This window comes from Topomyia yanbarensis, chromosome 2, assembly GCF_030247195.1.
Source record: "Topomyia yanbarensis strain Yona2022 chromosome 2, ASM3024719v1, whole genome shotgun sequence".
NCBI lineage: Eukaryota > Metazoa > Arthropoda > Insecta > Diptera > Culicidae > Topomyia > Topomyia yanbarensis.
Genome location: NC_080671.1, coordinates 452,549,245 through 452,571,073, shown reverse-complemented (window position 1 = coordinate 452,571,073; position 21,829 = coordinate 452,549,245). Strand labels below are relative to the sequence as shown.

Sequence of the window (21,829 nt, the reverse complement as noted above, 5' to 3'; positions counted from 1 at the left end):
ACGTTAATGGGAAAAACATATTTTTTAAAGAATAGTTTTCTATTTGCAAGAAATGTTTCTCAAAATCCAAATAATTTAAGACAATGAAAGGCTTCCTACCAACACATACTAATAATTAACGATTCATAAAGCCAACATTCGATCGCGCAAGTGAACCCTTTCTTGTGGACAATGATGCATAATCTGCACCGCTACGCCACTCATCAACGCTAGAATACAAACTGAGTGCCACTCACCGAATATTCACCACCATGCCTCGCTTCGATGCCGACGGTGATTTTTCACCACACTTTTCCAGTCACTGACTGTTCTATACCATGAGAAACATCAAAAACGCTCTCTCACAAGTCCTACTCACCAAACTTTTCCTCTCCCGATTTTCCAACCCCATCGTTTGCGACGAGCAGCTGAGTTTCACGAACCCCGCTAGCCGGCATTTATATTTAATCCGCGATTCAGTCTCGTTCGTTTGTCGATCGTTGTTGGACGTGTTTTTTCCCGCTACCAGAACAATTCTCCTCACGTGTCGTTTCTGATTAAGATTGACCTAGCTGAAAAACAGTGATTTTCTTACCGAGTTTTTGCCTCCAAACCCAACCAGTCCGTGGAAAATCCCTAATTAGAGCTAATGAAGAACTCTGAATATTCCCAACGGCTCCGGAGTAGGTAGTGACAGGCGGAAGCAATGTGATTTGCGGCTGGGAAAACAGTGTATTGTAGATGTCACAGCGAAGCCTACTACGACCCGTGGACCGGTGTTTGCTGAAGTGATTAGTTCGTTTAATGAAAACATATCTGTATTGGGGCGGCGGCACTCGAGTCCATCACAACGGCCCGGGATTAGTGTTATTGAGTTGAGTGGGCAAAGTGAGCAGGTGCTTCACCAGTCGGTCCTCGGTGGCAGGAAACTTGCTCCTTCAAGTGTTGTACGGCTCGAAACGAATAATTTGCGAGAAAGAAGGAAAATAATCGTGACAGCAAAGGAAAAGTTAACCCCACTGGGGATGCACGGTGTGTTGGTGTGCGAGTGTTCTTTGCAGCGTTTTGGACTAAACCGTACCTCCTCGGAGTAGGTAGCAGGCGGTAGGTGGGTGGCAGAAACATGGATTAATTTAATACCCATCGCGTCGTCTCGGAAATCGAAGTCTGGCGCTGGGTGGCAGTGAAGTGCGACCGGAATGTGACTGGCCGGAAATTGAGCAGGAAAGGAATGTGGAACAGAGTTGAAATCAATTCACACTGTAGACGATTCGTGCGGAGGTGAACCGACTGGAAGTGTTTTGAAAACGAAGTGCTGCAAAAATGTTGGTACAATTCGTCATAGGAGTATTTTGCAGGATACTGATGCTGGAGGGTAAGTGCAGAATTGTTGCAATAATTCTACAAAGGGACAAGTTTAAAGTTAGGACTTTATTGGGTTCTTGAATGTTATTTAGGATACAGTTCAGCGACTTTGAAATGCGGAACGAAAGTTTGGAAATCGAGGAATTAGCGTTCGAACATCTTCTCATCCGTATCTGAACCTAATACCAGTATCTGCATCCGGTGCTAAGTCACCATCAGATACTGATGAGACAAAGTAGAAATGGGTACTGTATCGACTGCCATTTATGCAGAATATGGTTCTAATCAAATTTTCCCTTCAGGTAGAAATTTAACATACAAATTTGTAGCTCACGGAGGCATTAGCAAAAGAGAGTTAAAATTTTAAAGTAAATGGCAATGATCGTAGAAATATTTAGCTTGTGCTTATCGTTTTTGGGTGGAAAAAAACGCCGAGGACTTGACTTAAGGCAAATCTATGAAATTATCCAGTAAATTTAAACGACAATTGCCTTATTTAGAAGTTAGCAGAATGGACATTAAAGCACAAATCATTCTTGAATGATTGTAATTTCGATGATAACTCATATTACAAAGAAGAGAACATTATAATTGAAGTTTTATGGAATTGAACTTGACCTCTTTATCACACTAGAAACAACAACTGATCGTCGCGTTTCTTCTACCTGTATGTTAGGAGAACCAAAGATCCAGATAAACGATTTCATTACTGCAGTACCGTTCCGTAATCGTTTTAGCAAAGATCACCCGCATAATACTCAGCATATTGAATAATTGACATGTGATAATTAAGTTTGAAATGTCCAGTCAGAGCCCTGAATAATATACTTGGAAAAATGATTTTTTCGGACTCTCATTTGGCAGAAAAGTTTCAGTTTGGACGCAGGATTGCATGCTACGCCAATGGTTGGATACAGCCTAAGACCTAATCTTGTGCTTTATTCCACCAATCGACGGTGGTAAAACTGGTCCAACGGAATCAGTCACAGCGTTTGCTTTAGACAATTTATTGACTTACTGCATCAAATAAAAAGTGTGTTCATGCAAATACCGGTGCCCATTGTACAGCAATTAACGACACGGCGAAACCATACCGACAAGGTTTCATAAAAGTGGTGACAGCACACCACCTTTAGGACATCCGCAGACAATCAGTTTCTAATCTTCCCTACTTATCGTAATGATGAGGACAGATGTCGGTTGCTAAGCATTGCGTGCATCCAGTTTGTGATGTATAAATGTACTCCATGACCTCATGCTGCTTCCAAAATAGATTCGAAAGACACGATGGGTCATTTTTCTCTCAATACATATATTTTAATTTGGAAATTCTAATGCCATCGTGTTCCTCAGACATTTTTACATAAAAAACACTTATAATCTCAATATAATTTGAGCACATCCGGAGATATACCGTTTTGAAGGAAACTACTCGAATTTTCTCATATAAAAATGTTCTTTTTTGGCCAAAATTGAGAAATTCTTCAATCGGTCATAAAAATCGACCCTGATCTGCTGGAAGCAAACCAAAACACGTAGTTTTACATCATTTCTCACTAAAAATTGGGTTTTGCCTTTCTCAATAGAAAGGTATTGCAATTGCTCTGAAAACCGACTTTTTAACGGAGGCCCGGAGGGCCGAGTGACATATACCATTCGATTCAGTTCGTCGAGTTCGGCAAATGTCTGTGTGTGTATGTATGTGTGTGTGTATGTATGTGTGTGTGTGTATGTGCGTCTGTGTGTGTGTACGCGAACACAATCTCACTCACTTTTCTCAGAGATGGATGAACCGATTTTTACAAACTTAGTCCCAAATGAAAGGTGTAACGTTCCCATAGGCTGCTATTGAATTTCTAATGGATCCGACTTCCGGTTCCGGAATTACAGGGTGATGAGTACGATCACGCAGAAAACGTCGATTTTAAGAAATTCTGCAACGAATGTATAATGGTGAAAAATTTTCCAAAATGTGACCACAACTGCTTCGATTTGTAGTACTAGGTCATTAACAGCCATTCAAAGTCTCTTTGGTCACATTGGCCACCATCATCGGTTCCGGAAGCCCCGGCGGAAGTATCCAAATTCTGAGTAACAGTCACATCGGTTTCTCGGAGGTGGCTAGACCGAATCAACCAAACTTAGTCTCAAATGAAAGATGTTGCTTCCCCGTAAATGGCTATTAAATTTTATCCCCAACCGACTTCCGGTTCCGGAGTTACGGATTGTGGCGTGCGATCACATAGCAAATTGTGATTCAAACCGATACCCCGATGGAAGCAAAAAAGGTAAAAATTTCGCTAAAATGTCTCTCAAATAACTTAACTTTGCAGTTCTAGGTCACCGACGGCCAAACAAACTTTCGTTGACTACATTGACCACCATAGACGGTTCCGGAAGTGCCCGGGAAAAGCGGCCATCTTTCATAACTAGCAAACTCATATCAGTTTCTCGGAAATGGTTGGGCCGATTTTCACAAACTTAGTCCCAAATGATAGCTCTATTATCCCCACAGATGTCTGTAAAATTTCGCACGGATCGCTTGTATGGTTCCGGAAATATAGACGGTCACACATGAAATTCCCATATAAGCCGGAACTCTAATTTTTTTTTTCAAAGGGGGGACCCCATGAAATTTCAAAAATCGAATTCGTATTTTTGATGCCAAACATCTTTAAAATGCATGAAACGTCGAGATTTTATGTTATCACGAATTTTTGCCTTTCTCATATAAAGAAAGGCTACCCGACCAGGAGGAAATAACACAATTATAACTCATGCTGATATTTTGTTACGAAAAATTTCCTATCAAATTTTGTTATAAAGCAGAAACCGTTAAGTGTTAAAATAACAAAAATTCTAACAAAAAATTCTCTTTGAATATCACATTTATAACAAACGTTGATAGCAATATAACACGATCATAACAACATGAGATAGCATAATTGACCCCAACATAGCTTGTATTACTTATTGTATAATATCAACGATTTTAGCGTGCACGTCTAAAAATAGAATACGAGAAAAATAAAGCATACATTAAGGCGCTTTTTGCTTTGGGAGCAAAAAGCTTCATGCATCAAAAGCTTTTATAGCATTGCCAAATGATTGCATACCTGCTGGCTGATTGTTATTGTGAATATATGACACGCAAATTATTATTTGTCGATATTGCCGCTTCGAACCTGGGTATTCTGAGTTTGATGGGGAAGTTTCCTGCATGAACCAACGACGTTGTCTTCGGCTGATGTTTAATGTTAGCATAATATTACACGCTTCCGTCAAGGACAAAACAATTATAGATGCAGAAGACGTTTCCAGAACGCACACATTGAACTTTGCCTAAGCCTAAGTGCTCTTTGTTTTCCTGGTGTCATACGCTTTGTTTTTATTCAGTTTTACTCACCAATACAGCTGTCTATATGACGATAGACTAAATAGCTTTATAATATCTTTTCAGATTAGGAAAGAGGGGCTATTTTTAGATTCTAAATAGTGCGCTTTGGCGCTTCTCTTGCACGTTAACGTGTTTTACGTGGTTTTTAGAAATAATGTCGATGCAACATGGTATCATTGAGCGGATATTTTACGTACATTATTTTACGGAGAATACGACAAATCTTATTTAGGATTCCGCATAGATTCAAAGCAACAAATGTGTTTTGAGGTTTCAAAATAAGTCTCTTTTGGGGATTTGTTATTGGCATTTTTGATATGAGGAAGACTAAACAAACCAGTACAATCTTTCACAGAAGTTATATCTATCAACTACCAATATAACAGATTTATGAGAAAATTCGAGAAATTGTTGATGTTTCTTCGATGGGACGGATTCTTGAATATTTCATGTTTTTTCTGTTACACTTTTTTTCCAAATTCTATTAAATTTTTAAGGAGGAAATTAACAATATTTTTGCATTAAAGTTTTTAGATATTTCAAGGATTATCTAAAACGCATTCAAATCGCTTGTCAGTTCAACCAAATATACTCAAGTAAACTCAAACACTTTTTATGCGGAGGATAAAATAAGAAAGTCGCGATAGTTTAGAAATTCAAAAAACGCACTAACTAGAAACCCACAAACTGGATATGGTTTAAGTGTTCATAGAAACCTGCATAAATTGGAGAAATCGAACTGAAAGTCTCATCAAGATCCTCTAAATACACTACGAAAATTTTGGAGATCAGTATAATATATCAGATAGTTTTTTGTGACCCGAAAATTCGTTTTCCCACTATGCAGCATAGATTAGAGGAAAATTAAATATATACTCATTAGACAAAGCCATAAAAACTAGTTTTAAAATGCTTTTTGATTTCAATTCACGTTTCTTTATTTCATCTGGACTGCTTGTTACTTCCTGCATATTCTTCGAAATAAGTTTTATAGGAAAATTATAATCTTTAGAAAAGTTCTTTGATAACTTCACGATTCCAAAGCTTTTTATGATAATGGCTTTAACATTTAAATCATACGCCTCCTACTCGAAGTTATGTGTCAGACGAGTGTCTCAGAAAATTGGCAATGTCATCTTCTAATCCAACTGCAACCAAGTAAGTCAATCAAACACCTCACTGACAAGTTCTCCGACCAATTGCATCTAAAACTTGTCTATACTCAAAACGCGGAATTTTGAAAATCCAAATCAAAAAAATCAAAAGCTTCGAAAATTCGCTTTAAAAAGTTGAATTAAGACGCATAAAAAGAGACTTCAGTGTATACGCAAATATACTGTCGTTTGTGTAACCGTTAGCGTTCAAGATAATTGTGAAAGAATATATAACTTACTATAACATCATCGTTGTATGCGTACATTAATATCATATTATAACTCCAATGGTGCTATAGAAGATATATTCTTGATATAAGCTTTCTTGCATTCCTGATCGGTATATCATAAAGATAACACAGAGAGTAATATATATCAACATGAGATATAAATTTGATAGCTTTCTGTTATGATGTTCTGATCGGGTATGCAATCACTGTAAAAATCGACTTTTTAACCGAGGCCCGGAGGGCCGAGTGTCATACACCATTCGATTCAGTTCGTCGAGATCGGCAAATGTCTGTGTGTGTGTATGTATGTGTGTGTATGTGTGTGTGTATGTGTGTGTGTGTCATTTAAACTCACACAATTTTCTCAGAGATGGCTGAACCGATTTTCGCAAACTTAGTTTCATCTGAAAGGTATAACGCTCCCATAAGCTGCTATTGAATTTTTAGTTGATCCGACTTCCGGTTCCGGAGTTACGGGTTGAAGAGTGCGGTCACACAGCAAATTCCCATATAAACTGGTACCACCATGATGTTCAAATGATGTAAAACATATTAAAATTGATGTAACATTACTCTAGTTTGCGGGTCTGGATCACTAATGATCAATCAAAGCAGCTTTGACCAAATTGGCCACCTATGACAGGTCATGACGCCCCCGGGGAACTCGCCAAGTTCCTAAGCTAATATCACACCCATTCCCCAACGAATTCTCTACCGATTTTTACAAACTTGATTTCAAATGAAAGATACAGTAATGCCATTGACTGCTGCTGAATTTCATTCGGTTCTGACTCTTGCTTCCGGAGTTACAGGGGTGTTAGTAAGGATACACTGGAATTTCCCATATAAATCGGTACAATCGTAATACCTCAGAGGCTAAAAACTATTGAAATGGTCACCAAATAACTTCTAATCGCAGATCTAGATCACTGATTGCCAATCAAACATTCTTTGAATATATTGCCTACTATCGACGATTCCGGAAGTCCGGAATTCCGGGCATATTCCACAATTAAAGTCAAATCGGTTCTTCGGTGATGACTGAACCGATTTTCTCAAACCAAGTCTCAAATGGAAGACAAAATATGCAGTTGAGTATTGCGTCGCCGCCCCCCTCCCCCCCTCCGTCTTGCCCTTACACCTCCATCCTTCATCACTCCCCTCCCCTTGGACCACCCTCACGCCCGCATTTCCTGCATCCATCCCGTATACCGAAATAAGATGAAGGATTTCTGACGCATCCTCCACTCCCACTCTACTAACCCCCCATTCCCTCCACTTTCAAACCCATTCCACCATCATTTCAAAATATAATCACATGAAAATACTATTGAACTCATGCTGATTAAGCTAAATATTATTCTTTTGCCTTTCTCATATAGAAAGGTTATGCAATTGCTCCAAAAACCGACTTTCTAACCGACTCATAACATTCGACTCAGTTCGCCGAGATCGCAAAATATCTGTGTGTATGTATGTGTGTATGTATGTATGTATGTATGTATGTATGTATGTATGTATGTATGTATGTATGTATGTATGTATGTATGTATGTATGTGTGTATGTGCGGATTTGTTAACAAAATGTCCACATCGGTTTCTCGGAGATGACTGAACCGATTTTTACAAACTAAGATTCAAATGAAAGGTATAATATTCCCATAGGTTGCTATTGAATTTCATTTTCAACCGACATCTTGTTCCGGATTACGAGTTGAAGAGTATGGTTACAAAACAAAATTTGTTGATTTGTCCACATCGGTTTCTCGGAATTTTCTGAACCGATTTTGACAAACTTGATTTTAAATGAAAGGTCCATCAGCTGCTGTTGAATTTTTGTGGATCCGAGTTCTGGTTCCTGAATTATAGGGTGATACGTACGATCACGCAGCAAATCCCGATTCTAACGAATTCTGCGATGAATGTAAAAAGGTGAATTTTTTTCCGAAATGTAAACACAACTGTTGAATTTGTAGATCTAGGTCACCAACAGTCATTCAAAGTCTCTTTGGTCACACTGGCCACCATCGACGGATCCTGAAGTATCCAAATTCAGAATAACGGTTATATTGGTTTCTCGAAAATGGCTAGACCGATTTGATCAACTTAGTCTCAAATGAAAGGTGTTGCGTCCCCGGAAACCGATATTAAATTCCATCTCCATCCGACTTCCGGTTCCGGAGTTACGGGTTGTGGAGTGCGATCACATAGAAAACTCCGATTCAAACCGATACCGCGATGAATGCAAAAAGGTGCTCTTATATATACTTACCAAGTGTAATAAGAATGAAAGATATTTCCATAATGTTATATTGTACGAACCAGCTACTAAATCATAGTTTGGAGAAATGAGAAAGGCACAATTGCACCTCTAGGTGGATTAAAACAGGTTTTTTTTTTGGAAATCGACTTTTTGGGACTTTGCCGATTTTGCACCTTTTTGCCTTTCTCAATAGAAAGGTATTGCAATTGCTCTGAAAACCGATTTTTTAACGGAGGCCCGGAGGGCCGAGTGACATATACCATTCGATTCAGTTCGTCGAGTTCGGCAAATGTCTGTGTGTGTATGTATGTGTGTGTATGTATGTGTGTGTGTATGTGCGTCTGTGTGTGTGTACGCGAACACAATCTCACTCACTTTTCTCAGAGATGGATGAACCGATTTTTACAAACTTAGTCCCAAATGAAAGGTGCAACGTTCCCATAGGCTGCTATTGAATTTCTAATGGATCCGACTTCCGGTTCCGGAATTACAGGGTGATGAGTACGATCACGCAGAAAACGTCGATTTTAAGAAATTCTGCAATGAATGTATAATGGTGAAAAATTTTCCAAAATGTGACCACAACTGCTTCGATTTGTAGTACTAGGTCATTAACAGCCATTCAAAGTCTCTTTGGTCACATTGGCCACCATCATCGGTTCCGGAAGCCCCGGCGGAAGTATCCAAATTCAGAGTAACAGTCACATCGGTTTCTCGGAGATGTCTAGACCGAATCAACCAAACTTAGTCTCAAATGAAAGATGTTGCGTCCCCGTAAATGGCTATTAAATTTTATCCCCAACCGACTTCCGGTTCCGGAGTTACTGGTTGTGGCGTGCGATCACATAGCAAATTGTGATTCAAACCGATACTCCGATGGAAGCAAAAAAGGTAAAAATTTCGCTAAAATGTCTCTCAAATAACTTAACTTTGCAGTTCTAGGTCACCGACGGCCAAACAAACTTTCGTTGACTACATTGACCACCATAGACGGTTCCGGAAGTGCCCGGGAAAAGCGGCCATCTTTCAAAATTTACGAACTCACATCAGTTTCCCTGAAATGGTTGGGCCGATTTTCACAAACTTAGTCCCAAATGATAGCTATAGTCTATAAAATTTCGTACGGATCGCTTATATGGGTCCGGAAATATAGACTAAATCGTCCGGTCACATATGAAATTCCCATATAAGCCGGAACTCAAATTTTTTTTCCAAAGGGGGGACCCCATGAAATTTCAGAAATCGAATTCGTATTTTTGATGCCAAACATCTTTAAAATGCATGAAACGTCGAGATTTTATGTTATCTCGAAAATTTTTTTTTTTTTATAAAAATCGACTTTTTGAGACTTTGCCGATTTCGCACCTTTTTTCAGTTCAATATTACCGTGGCTGTTTTTTCTTTTTCAAAATTTTAGAACTCGAATAATGATTTATTTTCCTGTATATAGTTGTCATGTGATGTATAATAATAAAATGTAATATATGCATTTAAAAGCTTTTAATGAATATAAACAACGCACACATTCTCGTGATTCATGATTGAGAAAGGCACAATTGCACCGCTAGGTGGATTAAAATAGGTTTTTATATATTGGCCCTAGATGAACAATTCCTCCAAATTTGGTTCAAATCCGTGAAGGTTGATTTCAAGTTTGCATATTTTATTGATCACTTCGCGCGGTGTGACCCATATATTTCTATTAGTTCTAAAATAAAGGGTTAATGTCGTCTACTTCATGATAAATTATGTGTGAACTCAGAATACTCGAGTAGGTTTTTTATTGTTGTGCACTTGCAATTTTATATGGAAAATTGTGATTTTTTTGCTTCAAAACAAAGCATCTCAAGGTAGGCTCAAGTTATATTGAAATTATAGGTGTTTTTATGTAAAAATCAGTGCTACGAATATTCAAAATCAGCTACCTATTTCTGCTTGCATTTACTGAAACCGACATTCAGATTCAACGCCTCCCTCATTCATTCACTTTCCAACTGACTGAAATTTCATGCAGAATCGAACGCTTGAGTGCAGAGGAAATAAAAATTCATTCACCAACCAAAGCATTCATTTGTTATTATGTCGACAGTTTGAAGGCAGAAGTTACCATCTTCTACATTTTCGAGCATAAGTGAACTGCGTAATCTATATCTGGTGCACTTTTGCTCAATAATCCCTCTCAGAGCTAGCATAGAAATAAAATTCACTTTGCTTCTGAAATCGAACATGTCCGTACCTGAAAGCGCTGCGTCGGGAGAACGAATGACGATGGAAACGAATAAAAAAAATCATTCATCGCAGCGGGCATGAATTGAATTTCGTTTTCTTTCAAGTTCATGCAGCGATGTCAATTTTTTTGAGCTCTGGTAAAAATGCTTGAAGAACACGTTGGCATTAGAATTTTCAAAATTAAAATATATGTATTGCGAAAAAAATTCACTTTTCACTTTATAACTTATATCACTCTCATGGGATATTATATCGTTTGAGAATATTTAGAAATTGATGTTCCCGCGATGTTTTGGATAGCACATACTACATGGGATAGTGGCAGGACTCAGAGAATCGCTCAAATCAGCATAGAACAACATCAGTGCAAGAAATCTCAAACCAAATCAATGAGAAAGCGAAAAAATGGCCCATAAAATAGACATACAAACGAATTATTGCTAATGCTCTGTTAATAAAATATCTAAATTCCTCAAGCAATGCATTGTGGTGGGAAAACTGCATTTCCTTAGAGGGGTTATATATTGTGCTGAGGCAAAAAAATCGAAATTTTTTTTTGAAGCGATTTGAAGTTTACACTCTAAACAGCGTTTACTCAAATTTTCAACGCGACTGAGAACTAAGAAATGAAATCGCAGCTTCCTCACACTACCTCTGAAGTGCATGCATGCATAGTTCAAATTTTACTTTGACATCGACTTTTTCTAAAGGTGACTGCCCAGTAGTATCCTTGATTTGAATTATTATCGCTAATCCTAATGTCAAAGAACAAATAAAAACCTCTCGAAAACGAACCGTTTGGGAAAATCATCATCATTACTGGAATTTTTATTTTCACGAAACTTTTCGATAACCTTCCGTCACTTGCGTTAATGCACTGGGTGCACAGTGCTCTGGAAATCTAGCGAAATCGTCTTAGGACACCAGCGGGTCTAATTCAGAGCCATCTGCGCGGCGAGTTAAATCTGTAAAGAATACTAAAAATTAATTTCTATTCCATAATTTTCAGTTCAGCAATTCGAGAGATCGTGCTCACCGCAAGCCATGAAAAATAGACTACGTTGTGAATTGATGGTCACTATTTATTAAAAATCACGGTTAAATAAAAAATTAAAGTATTAAAAAATTTCAAATAGTTTATAATTTTCACAAACTTATTAGGAAAAATTGTTTAATAAGCTTTCGTAATATTGTGTAGGAAAAAAGCTGAAATAACCCCTTGAAAACTACCTAAAAATTGTTGTAGTTCGATGCAATAAAAAAAATCCCCAAAAATGAAATGTACCTATTAATGTGAAACACAGTGAATAATACATACAATAAAGACCCATTTTTATCAATCTCATGGTGTATTTTAGGCTGACAAAATGGGGACATTGACTAAATCGGGCAATTTTTTTTTCTTTATAATAAACTGAAGCTGTTAAAATATTCTTCCCGTCCCTTCATGTAGTCTGATAACTATATCTGATAATGATAAACTTTTTATTTTTGCATATTTCCATCTTCATGATAAGGAAAACATGCTCAAGAAAGGATTTACTCGAATTCAGTCTTGTTCGTCTGCTAGAGCCCATCAAAACATGTGTTCATATTTGGCTGATAAAATCGGGGTTTCAATGTATTATAAAAGATATTCAGCATTCGAAGAAGTTTCTTGTGAACGAGTGTAGAACGACTTTGTTTCTACTTACTTGAAGTCAGTGGCGTAGCCAGAAATTCGGTTTGGTGAAAATCGATCTTACTGCCCAAACGGCATAATTCCGAAACCGTAATTTTTGAAGTTTTAAAATTATGCAGAATTAATTTTTCAGAAAATAGTAACAGAGTTCGTGTCTTTAGCGAATTTGTTGAGACTTTATTGTAGTCATGAATATTAACCTGAGAAAATTCACCATAAATACTTCTTGGACGATATACCGTCAAAATTATTTTATCAAATGACGCGCTGTTTAACGTTTGTAAAACTCATCGAAGATACTAAACCTCCGAAGTTGGCGGTTTCAAAATGATGCTATCTTGACCTTAAATTACTGATTTTAAACATTTGACCTATACATATAATTGGTCATACAACAAAAATCAAATGTTCATCAAAATCGATCAGGACCTGCTAGAGTCGAATGGAAATCGTCATTTTTCATAAATTTCTCTTTATATTCGGAAAGAGTTATCCTTGTTATTAATCATATTACGTTATGATTGATTTCAGAACTCTGGAATTTTCTATTGACATGTTTTAAGGCAGGTATTTGATATTGATGTTATTAGACAACTGTATCGATTTTGTTGGCTATTTTCGGCAAATTTGAAACTAAGAGAAACGAAAGCAATGAAATTGAAAGACGGATAGGTATTCTAGAGCGAATCAGTTATAAACTTAGAACGGAAAACTTGCGGCAATTAAAACATAGTAACATATTAGACAACTGTGAAACCAAGACCAAGACATATCAGGATCCCATTCCGACAATTTTTTAAAAGTCCTCATAATGTTTACAACAACAGGTTATCAATATTCGGATCAGATAATTCTAATTGTAATATTGAATTAAATCCGTCGGCCTCATTAAATTTTTAACTTAAATCTAATATTTTTTTTTTTGATCGGAGGGAGGGGGGGGCTATGGTGTTAAACCCCAAAGCCTTCTCTTATAGCTACGCTGTTGCTTGGACTTATTTATTTCCCTTCTCATTTTCCAAGATATGTTCCAGATCGGTTCGATGGTTATAAGTTAGAAAATTTGCAGTCAGAAGATTCGCGTAAATAAATTTTTTTGCATCGATAAGTGATCAAGTTCCATCCAGACAACTTGAATTTTTTCGGTGGTTATTTCTAGCGGTTATAGATAGAAAAAATAAATATAAATTTATTAAAATGGATTATTACTATATTGAACAATAAATAGGCGACAAAAGGTAATCCAGAAACAACAAGCCATAACTGTTAAAGTATTCAAAACAGATATTTCATGCCTTCAGTAAAGTTATTCGCAAAAGTAAGAGCTACAAATTTGCTGAAGGTATCATTTCAATATAATCACTTCCAAAAAAATTTATGAAAATATCTCACTCGTAGGGGGATCCAGCAAAAGCACAATACCAAATTCTCCGAAGATACTATTGACCTAAAATTAGCTGTTTTGGCGCTAATAATACATTGCAAGTTTTTGGTCTTATTTCTGGCAATGTGAAATGATAAAAATGTTTCGTCCGTATTTAATGTTATATGTCTCTTTTGATAATAGTCCGATTTCAATAATCTATAGCTTGTTCAAAAGGTACTCGTATTAGCTGTCTAAAAATATATAAAGTGTCAATCTATATTTTCAATTTCGGCAGATAATTTCCCAAAACTGCAAAAAACAACATTTTTACACATTCAAACATTCATATCTTGGAAATAAAACATCAGAATTAGAAACAAATTAATAGCGTTCTGTCTGGCTGATAGGTCTTTCATTTAACATTTGTTTGGATAAGATCGGTTCAGCCACAAACAGACATAGTCCCAAATCGTCGAGCTGAGTCGATTGGTATATAAAACTCGGCCCTCCGGGCCTCGGGAAAAATCTTGAAAGTTTGAGCGAATTCTATACAGTTTCTTTTATAAGTAATTTAAAAATGACTATAAAATTCTATTATGAAACCATTTATAAATTACATCATGTATTGAAAAGGATTCAAACATTGGAAATATTTAGAAAAACCTGTTTTAATCCACCTAGAGGTGCAATTGTGCCTTTCTCATTTCTCTAAACTGTGATTTAATAGCTGGTTCGTACAATACAACATTATGGAAATGTCTTTCATTCTTATTACACTTGGTAAGTATATATAAGAGAACCTTTTTGCATTCATCGCGGTATCGGTTTGAATCGGAGTTTTCTATGCGATCGCACTCCACAACCCGTAACTCCGCAGCTGGAAGTCGGATGGAGATGGAATTTAACATTTTGGAAAAAAATTCACCTTTTTACATTCATCGCAGAATTCGTTAGAATCGGAATTTGCTGCGTGATCGTACGTATCACCCTGTAATTCAGGAACCAGAACTTGAATCCACACAAAATTCAACGGTATACGGGGTGGATGAAGGAAATGCGTGAGGGTGGTCCAAGAGGAAGGGAGTGATGAAGGAGGGAGGTGTAAGGGCAAGGCGGGGGGAGGAGGGGCGGCGACGCAATACTCAACTGCATATTTTGCCTTCCATTTGAGACTTGGTTTGAGAAAATCGGATCAGTCATCACCGAAGAACCGATGTGACTTAAATTGTGGAATATGCCCGGAATTCCGGACTTCCGGAATCGTCGATAGTGAACAATATATTCAAAGACTGTTTGATTGGCAATCAGTGATCTAGATCTGCGATTAGAAGTAATTTGGTGACCATTTCAATAGTTTTTAGCCTCTGAGGTATTATGATTGTACCGATTTATATGGGAAATTCCAGTGTATCCTTACTAACACCCCTGTAACTCCGGAAGCAAGAGTCAGAACCGAATGAAATTCAGCAGCAGTCAATGGTACTAGTGTATCTTTCATTTGAAATCAAGTTTGTAAAAATCGGTAGAAAATTTGTTGGGGAATGGGTGTGATATTAGTTTAGGAACTTGGTGGGTTCCCCCGGGGGCGTCATGATCCGTCATAGGTGGCCAATGTGGTCAAAGCTGCTTTGACTGATCATTAGTGATCCAGACCCGCAAACTAGAGTAATGTTACATCAATTTTAATATGTTTTGCATCATTTGAACATCATGGTGGTACCAGTTTATATGGGAATTTGCTGTGTGACCGCACTCTTCAACCCGTAGCTCCGGAACCGGAAGTCAGATCAACTAAAAATTTAATAGGAGCGTTATACCTTTCAGATGAAACTAAGTTTGCGAAAATCGGTTCAGCCATCTCTGAGAAAAATGAGTGACATATTTGGTCACATACACACACAGACGCACATACACACACATACATACACACGCACAGACATTTGCCGAACTGAATCGAATGGTATATGTCACTCGGCACTCCGGGCCTCCGTTAAAAAGTCGGTTTTCAGAGCAATTGCAATACCTTTCTATTGAGAAAGGCAAAAAGGAAACACACCAATTAAAATTAAAAAGGACGTATTTAATACTTTAAACGTTATTATAATCAAATTCAAGTTCATAGTAACATTCGTTGTTTATTTAACATTAACATATAAACTGAAACAAGCATAACAAAGTACAAATATAAAATAAATACATCTATTGCTTAAGAATTAAAGCAAGGATGTGATGTAATCTCCGAGGCTAGTGTTTTCAAATGCTTTCGTGACTTGAAACAGTTTCTCATCTTTTCGGTTTGTTTCGTATTCTTTTTTGACTCGGCATTCTTAAACTTCATTTTCTGTTCTTTCTGTAATTCCAAAAAAACATGGATGGCAAATACGATGTCAGTGTCAGGGAGAATTTACGACCTACTATCTACTAATGATCAAATCAATTCACTCCAGTTATTCGGCTCAAAGTACACGGCTTACCGTAACGATCGCGATCCAGACAGTACAGGGAAAAACGCGGTGGCGGTGTGCTTATCGCAGTGTCCAACCGGGTCTCGTCTAAACATAAAACTGCTAGAACCGATCTCGAACAACTATGGGTAGATATTCGCGGTCGCGATACTAATATTTGTGTTGGCGTAGTGTATATTCCCCCCGACTCCGCATGTGATATAGATATTATTCAGAAGCACATAGACTCAGCACTTGACATCGCAACTTCCATTCAACCCAACACGGCTCATCTACTGTTTGGTGATTATGATCAATCTGGACTTCTATGGAAAAGTACCTCCTCCGGCTATGCCTTCCCAGACCCTTCTGAATCAATCTTCTCTAGAGCGAGTATTGCCTTACTGGACGGAATGTCTGTATTGAACATGCTGTAAATGTGTACAGTAAATAACAGACGAAATCGAACCCTGGACCTCCTTTTCGTAAATGAAGAAGCTTCTATTAACTGCACCGTTTCAAAAGCCCTTGAGCCGTTAGTTGCTTGTGACGCATACCATCCTCCTCTTCAGCAATCTAGGACCGTTGCTTTTCTCGTTGTTTTTCAATGACGTTTGTTTTGTTATACCGCCTGGGTGTAGACTCATATACTGCCCATGATCGCATATCAGTCCCATAAAGATAGGAAATCCCATAGAAAACGGGACAACTATGCGATCATGGGTAGTATATGCCGATGATCTCAAACTATTTCTTATTGTGCGGTCAATAGAAGATTGCAAGGAACTACAGCAACACTTAGATGCTTTTTGGAGTTGGTGTAATCGCAACTTGCTGGCTCTCAGCGTGTCCAAATGCTACATAATATCTTTTACACGTAGAAAAAAACCAATACTGTGGAACTACACCATCTCCGGGGAATCACTAGAGAGAATGACAGTTGTCAGAGACGTCGGTGTACTTCTGGACTCACAACTGACATTCAGAAATCATTACTCTCATGTTACAGCACAGGCAAATAGAAATCTCGGTTTCATTATAAGAATCGCCAAAGAGTTCACTGATCCATATTGTTTGCGGGCACTCTATTTTTCACTTGTGCGATCTGTCTTGGAAGCTTCAGCACCCATTTGGTGTCCTTACACAAGCATTTGGATCAACCGAATAGAAGCAGTGCAGGCAAGATTCCTCCGTTCTGCTTTTAGAACTCTGCCGTGGCGTAACCCAACAGAGCTACCACCGTACATCGACCGCTGTCGTCTGCTCGATATAGAAACCCTAGCGAAAAGGCGGAACACATTTAGAGCAGTATTTGTTGGGAAGATATTAACTGGCCAAATAGATGCTCCAGATAATCTCTCACAAATAAATGTCAATGTACCCCCGAGAAGTCTCAGATCGCATAACTTTTTAAGACTCGAGTTTCAACGCACCGAGTACGGTCAAAACGAACCCATTAGGGCGATGTGTAATGTTTTTAATAGTGTTTATGGCCATTTTGACTTTTCTGTATCTTGTGATGTTTTCAAAAATAGACTAAGAAGGTTGACTTAGATTTTCAGATTCATTTTTTGTAATATTTGTATTTTTTATTTATGTAATGCGGTGTACTATGTTATTATATTTTTTTGTAGTGTGAATCCATTGTAATCAGGTGTGAATATATGAAAAGATAATGGGTTTTTACGCCCATTTGAGGATTGCTTCTGAAGTATATCCTGAAATGGGCTTTTCCCATTCAACTACATTTCATGTAGACCAACATAGGTCAGATGAAAAATAAGAATAAATAATAATAATAATAATAATAATTCCAAAATAAGCGCGTAAAAACTTCCTGTCGTACTAACAGCTGTCTTCCAACGGTTGTGCCATCCCTCAAGCCGGTTTGTGTTCTTGGTTCATTATTCATGGTTGCTTCGTTGACGTTTTAGAATGGTATTTTTAAAACGGATCGGTTCCGAATGACATTTCCACTTTTCGGGGTACGCTTCACCGAGCCCAGAACGTAAATATTTTCCGCATATTGGAAAAAAAGAAGCCAGAGAAGAGCCAAAATTCTTAGGTCTTTCGATCCGCATCCTCACCACAAAAACACCGTTAAAAAAAATTTCTCCACGTATCAGGTGTAACGGATTCTACTTCTCCATATTGCGACATGCATTCTCCAATTAGATCAGGAGCGGTACGTGGTGTTAGGTCATGTAGCTTTACATCTACATAATCTATTTCTATATACACGGGAATCTTAATTTCAACTTTATCACTTTCAGCCACGTGCTTCAAGTTGTTCTGCAAAACGAAACGTTCGGCTTGGGCTAACGTGTTGAATGATATGAGTACTACATTGCGAAGATGATGATACTGAAGATATCAGCAGGTATCCCACTTCACGAAAACTCAATCTTATTGAACAGAATTTGAAGTCAACGACCGCTATGTTGGGGCGGAGAAGAGTTTTTTCGTCAACTTTACTCATGATGGCAAGAATAAATTAAATGCTTCCTTTGTTCTCGAGACAATGCACACTAGATCGAGAGGTTGCTAGTTGTTGTTCACTTGGTTCGATTGTACGTCTGACTTGGGCAGAAGTAGAAAGTAGACTGAGATAATGTCCTAGTTATTGCTAAAACGTATTGCTGCCCTGAATTAAAAGAAAATATTTCGAAAATGCTTAAATACACAACTAAACTAAATAATTGGAAATTAAACCTCAAAATTCTGCACCAAGTGCCTCAAATGCTATTTTCTCTCCTCAACAGGCATCTTCCCACTGCACCTACGCCACGTCCGTATTCCATCCTACAAATTTCGCGGCGAATCCGCACTGCTCGAGTGTCAGTACGAGTTGGCCAACGGGAATCAGTACTTCCGAGATCGGCCCGATTATCGAGGATCTCGGACACATGCATCTAATGATGACTACTACAACGATGGGGATAGCGGTGGTGCCCGGGCTGGAGCAGGAAACGGTGCTTTCGGAGAGAAAATCTACTCCGTCAAGTGGTATAAAGACAACGAAGAATTCTACCGGTACGTTCCGTCGGCAAATCCGCCGATCAAGAGCTATAAAATCGATGGCATCCGCGTCGATCCTAACCATTCCGACAATACGAAGGTGCTGCTGCGAGCGTTGACTCTCAAATCTTCCGGTCTGTACCGTTGCGAGATATCGGCGGAGGCACCCAGTTTCGATTCGGTTCAGGGAGAGGGCCGAATGGATGTGATATGTTAGTTTCTTAAACTTTTTCATTGATTGGCACTAATGTCTGTTTTCATTAATTTAGACATCCCAAAGGACGGTCCGCACATCAACGGAGACGTCGATCGGCACTCGTACAGCATGGGTGAAACGTTGGAACTAAACTGCACCTCCGGTCGTTCCTATCCGGCTTCAACGCTGCAGTGGTATCTTAACGATCAGTTGGTAACGGATCCCGGAGTGTTGGTTCCCTATCCACGTTTTCAGAACTCGCACGGCCTGATCGTTAGCTATCTGGGTTTGAATGTGGTGGTGGGACCTCATCACTATGAAAACGGAATACTGAGAATCAAATGCGTGGCTAGTCTGTCGCCGGTTTTGTGGCGCGAAGGCAAGGAAAGCATATTGCAGTGGGAGCAGCCCACCATCGACAATCGGGAAGCGATGCTGCTCGGTAGGTTTTCGAGGTTATTCTGATTTGCGTCAATGATGTTAATGTTTGTTTTATTTCACAAATTTAATTCACAGTGAGAAGTGGCACCATTATGCAACGATCGAGTAGCAGTTTTCTTCTGTTAGCTGGTTTAGTGGTTGGTTTGTTGGCAAACTTGTTATGAAGTTGAGTGTTTTCTGTTGTCTTCGAAGAAGTGAATTTCAAATGTGATTTATTTTGGCGAGCTTACCCTTTGTTATGTATATGCAGTGATCAGTAGTTGCTTTTTGTGAGAAACGAAAAATCTAGTCAGAAGAACATTTTAGCAATTTTAGAATATTGTAGTGTAAATAGGAGAGAATACATGATTACACAGCAGTGAGTAAAACTAAAACGAAGTTTGTAAATAGTACGGAAGAATAGGGTATAAAGCAGAGAATAAGATTTTATAGAAAACAATGTTGTCCAAATATTTTTTTGCATCTAAAGCTATTCCGAACAAACCATTTCGCACTTCATAAACATTGTCGTCTTTCGAGGAAGTTGTTAGAAAATCTTCAATAGTAGGTAGGTAGGAATGAGAGCTGTACTTTGTCTACTTCGCATTCGATTATCAGGTCGTCATTGTACAACGTGTGAATAATTAGTGTGGCTGCAATCGTAAAAGGGAGCGGATGGTAAAGTAAATTAAAGAATTCTCCAAATTAAAATCATCATTAAATCATTTTGCAGCGAATTTTAGCTTGTCCATTGAAAAGACATTTACCAATTAGCGAGTTCACAGTCATGCCAATCAGTTATGGTTATATGCAAAATAATTTCGAAATAAAGGGAGAGATTATAATCTGGATGATCCTCGGCACTAATGAAGATTTTCAAAATCAATACATCCTATCAATAACAACAACATAGTTTTGCGAAAACAAGTTTGCAATTTGCAGCCGAAATCGACAGTTATTTGCTTGGTAATAGCTGCGTAGGTATTGATCCTTTTTGGTTTGCATTTAAAAGAAAACACGGGGACCTGGACACAAACAAATGACTTCTCGGTTTAAGGATAGTGCACTGTAGTAAAAAGGTAAGATCAAAGTGTGCGTATTTTTATATCTCAATGCTCTTTCACGTAGGGTAGATGAGCCCTTATCCATCTCATTAGTCAGAATGTCACGCTATATCGTGTGACTGGATTGCGCTTAAATATGTATCATTATCTTTGCTTCGTTCCTAAGAAGCAGCACAGTTAAAATTTTTACCTGGAAGATGTAAAATGCTTGCGTTTGAGCGAAGCGAAAAGTCGAGTACAACGTACCCTTATTCATCCTACCATTTGAGCAAATGCGTTGAATAGAGATAGCAGATACTAATGTGATCAAATGGGTGGGATGAATAAAGGTGCTAAGATGAATTGAGAGGCTGAGAGCAAGAGTGGGTTAAAAATTCACTGCGAGCAAAAGTGGTATACGTTTTATTAAGAGCAAAACCGGTTTAAGTAGCAGTCAGAGCAGAAATGGAATAAAAAAACCTTAGTGCAAAAATGGGTTCAAAAGATATACCACTTTTGCTCTGAGAGGAAAAATATTCCATTTTTATCCTAAGAATGGTTTCATAAATTATTTATCACAAATCAATGAAACCATCATCAATTATTTGAAAGTTGGTGGTCAGTAGGTATCGGAAATTGACGATTTCCGCCATTTTAAAATCCAAGATGGCGACTTCCGGTTACCACAAAATAGCGAGAGCCAGTATAGATATGGGTGTCCTCTGTCCCATCCCGAAGGACCAAAGTAGTGACATTAACCTTCTTAGCAAAGTCACTCCCAACGTTTTATCCTAACCCCCTATAAACTGAAACGGTCGGTACGGTTGTCCTCGTTTCTTCCCCATTCAAGTTTCAAAATGATTCGTTGGTTGAATTGTTCATTAAATGAATAACTCAATTGCCGTATAATATTGAAACATCTTCAAACCCAACTCTGCACAGTAGGCCTGGCCGTTTTAATATTTGCGACATATTGTAATATGCAACAAATATTAAAGTTGACAAGAAAAACACTAAAGAATATCTGTAGTTTTTTCCAGGATG

The 21,829-nt window shown here is 38.1% G+C and overlaps 1 protein-coding gene across 1 annotated transcript; it reads left to right on the top strand.

The window, feature by feature from the left end:
- Nucleotides 1–460: 460 nt before the first annotated feature.
- Nucleotides 461–20,202, top strand: LOC131685833 (uncharacterized). The gene is made up of 4 exons (XM_058969815.1): nt 461–1,354; nt 18,871–19,338; nt 19,396–19,764; nt 19,839–20,202. The coding sequence occupies exons 1-4, from the start codon at nt 1,303–1,305 to the stop codon at nt 19,925–19,927; spliced, it is 978 nt and encodes a 325-aa protein (XP_058825798.1). The 5' UTR covers nt 461–1,302; the 3' UTR covers nt 19,928–20,202.
- The last annotated feature ends 1,627 nt before the right edge of the window (nt 20,203–21,829 follow it).

Coding starts and splice junctions, on each gene's coding strand:
- LOC131685833 (XM_058969815.1), top strand. CDS start 1,303: ATGTTGGTACAATTCGTCATAGGAGTATTTTGCAGGATACTGATGCTG. Junction 1,355..18,870: donor CAGGATACTGATGCTGGAGG/GTAAGTGCAGAA, acceptor TCTCCTCAACAG/GCATCTTCCCACTGCACCTA. Junction 19,765..19,838: donor TCGGGAAGCGATGCTGCTCG/GTAGGTTTTCGA, acceptor TTTAATTCACAG/TGAGAAGTGGCACCATTATG.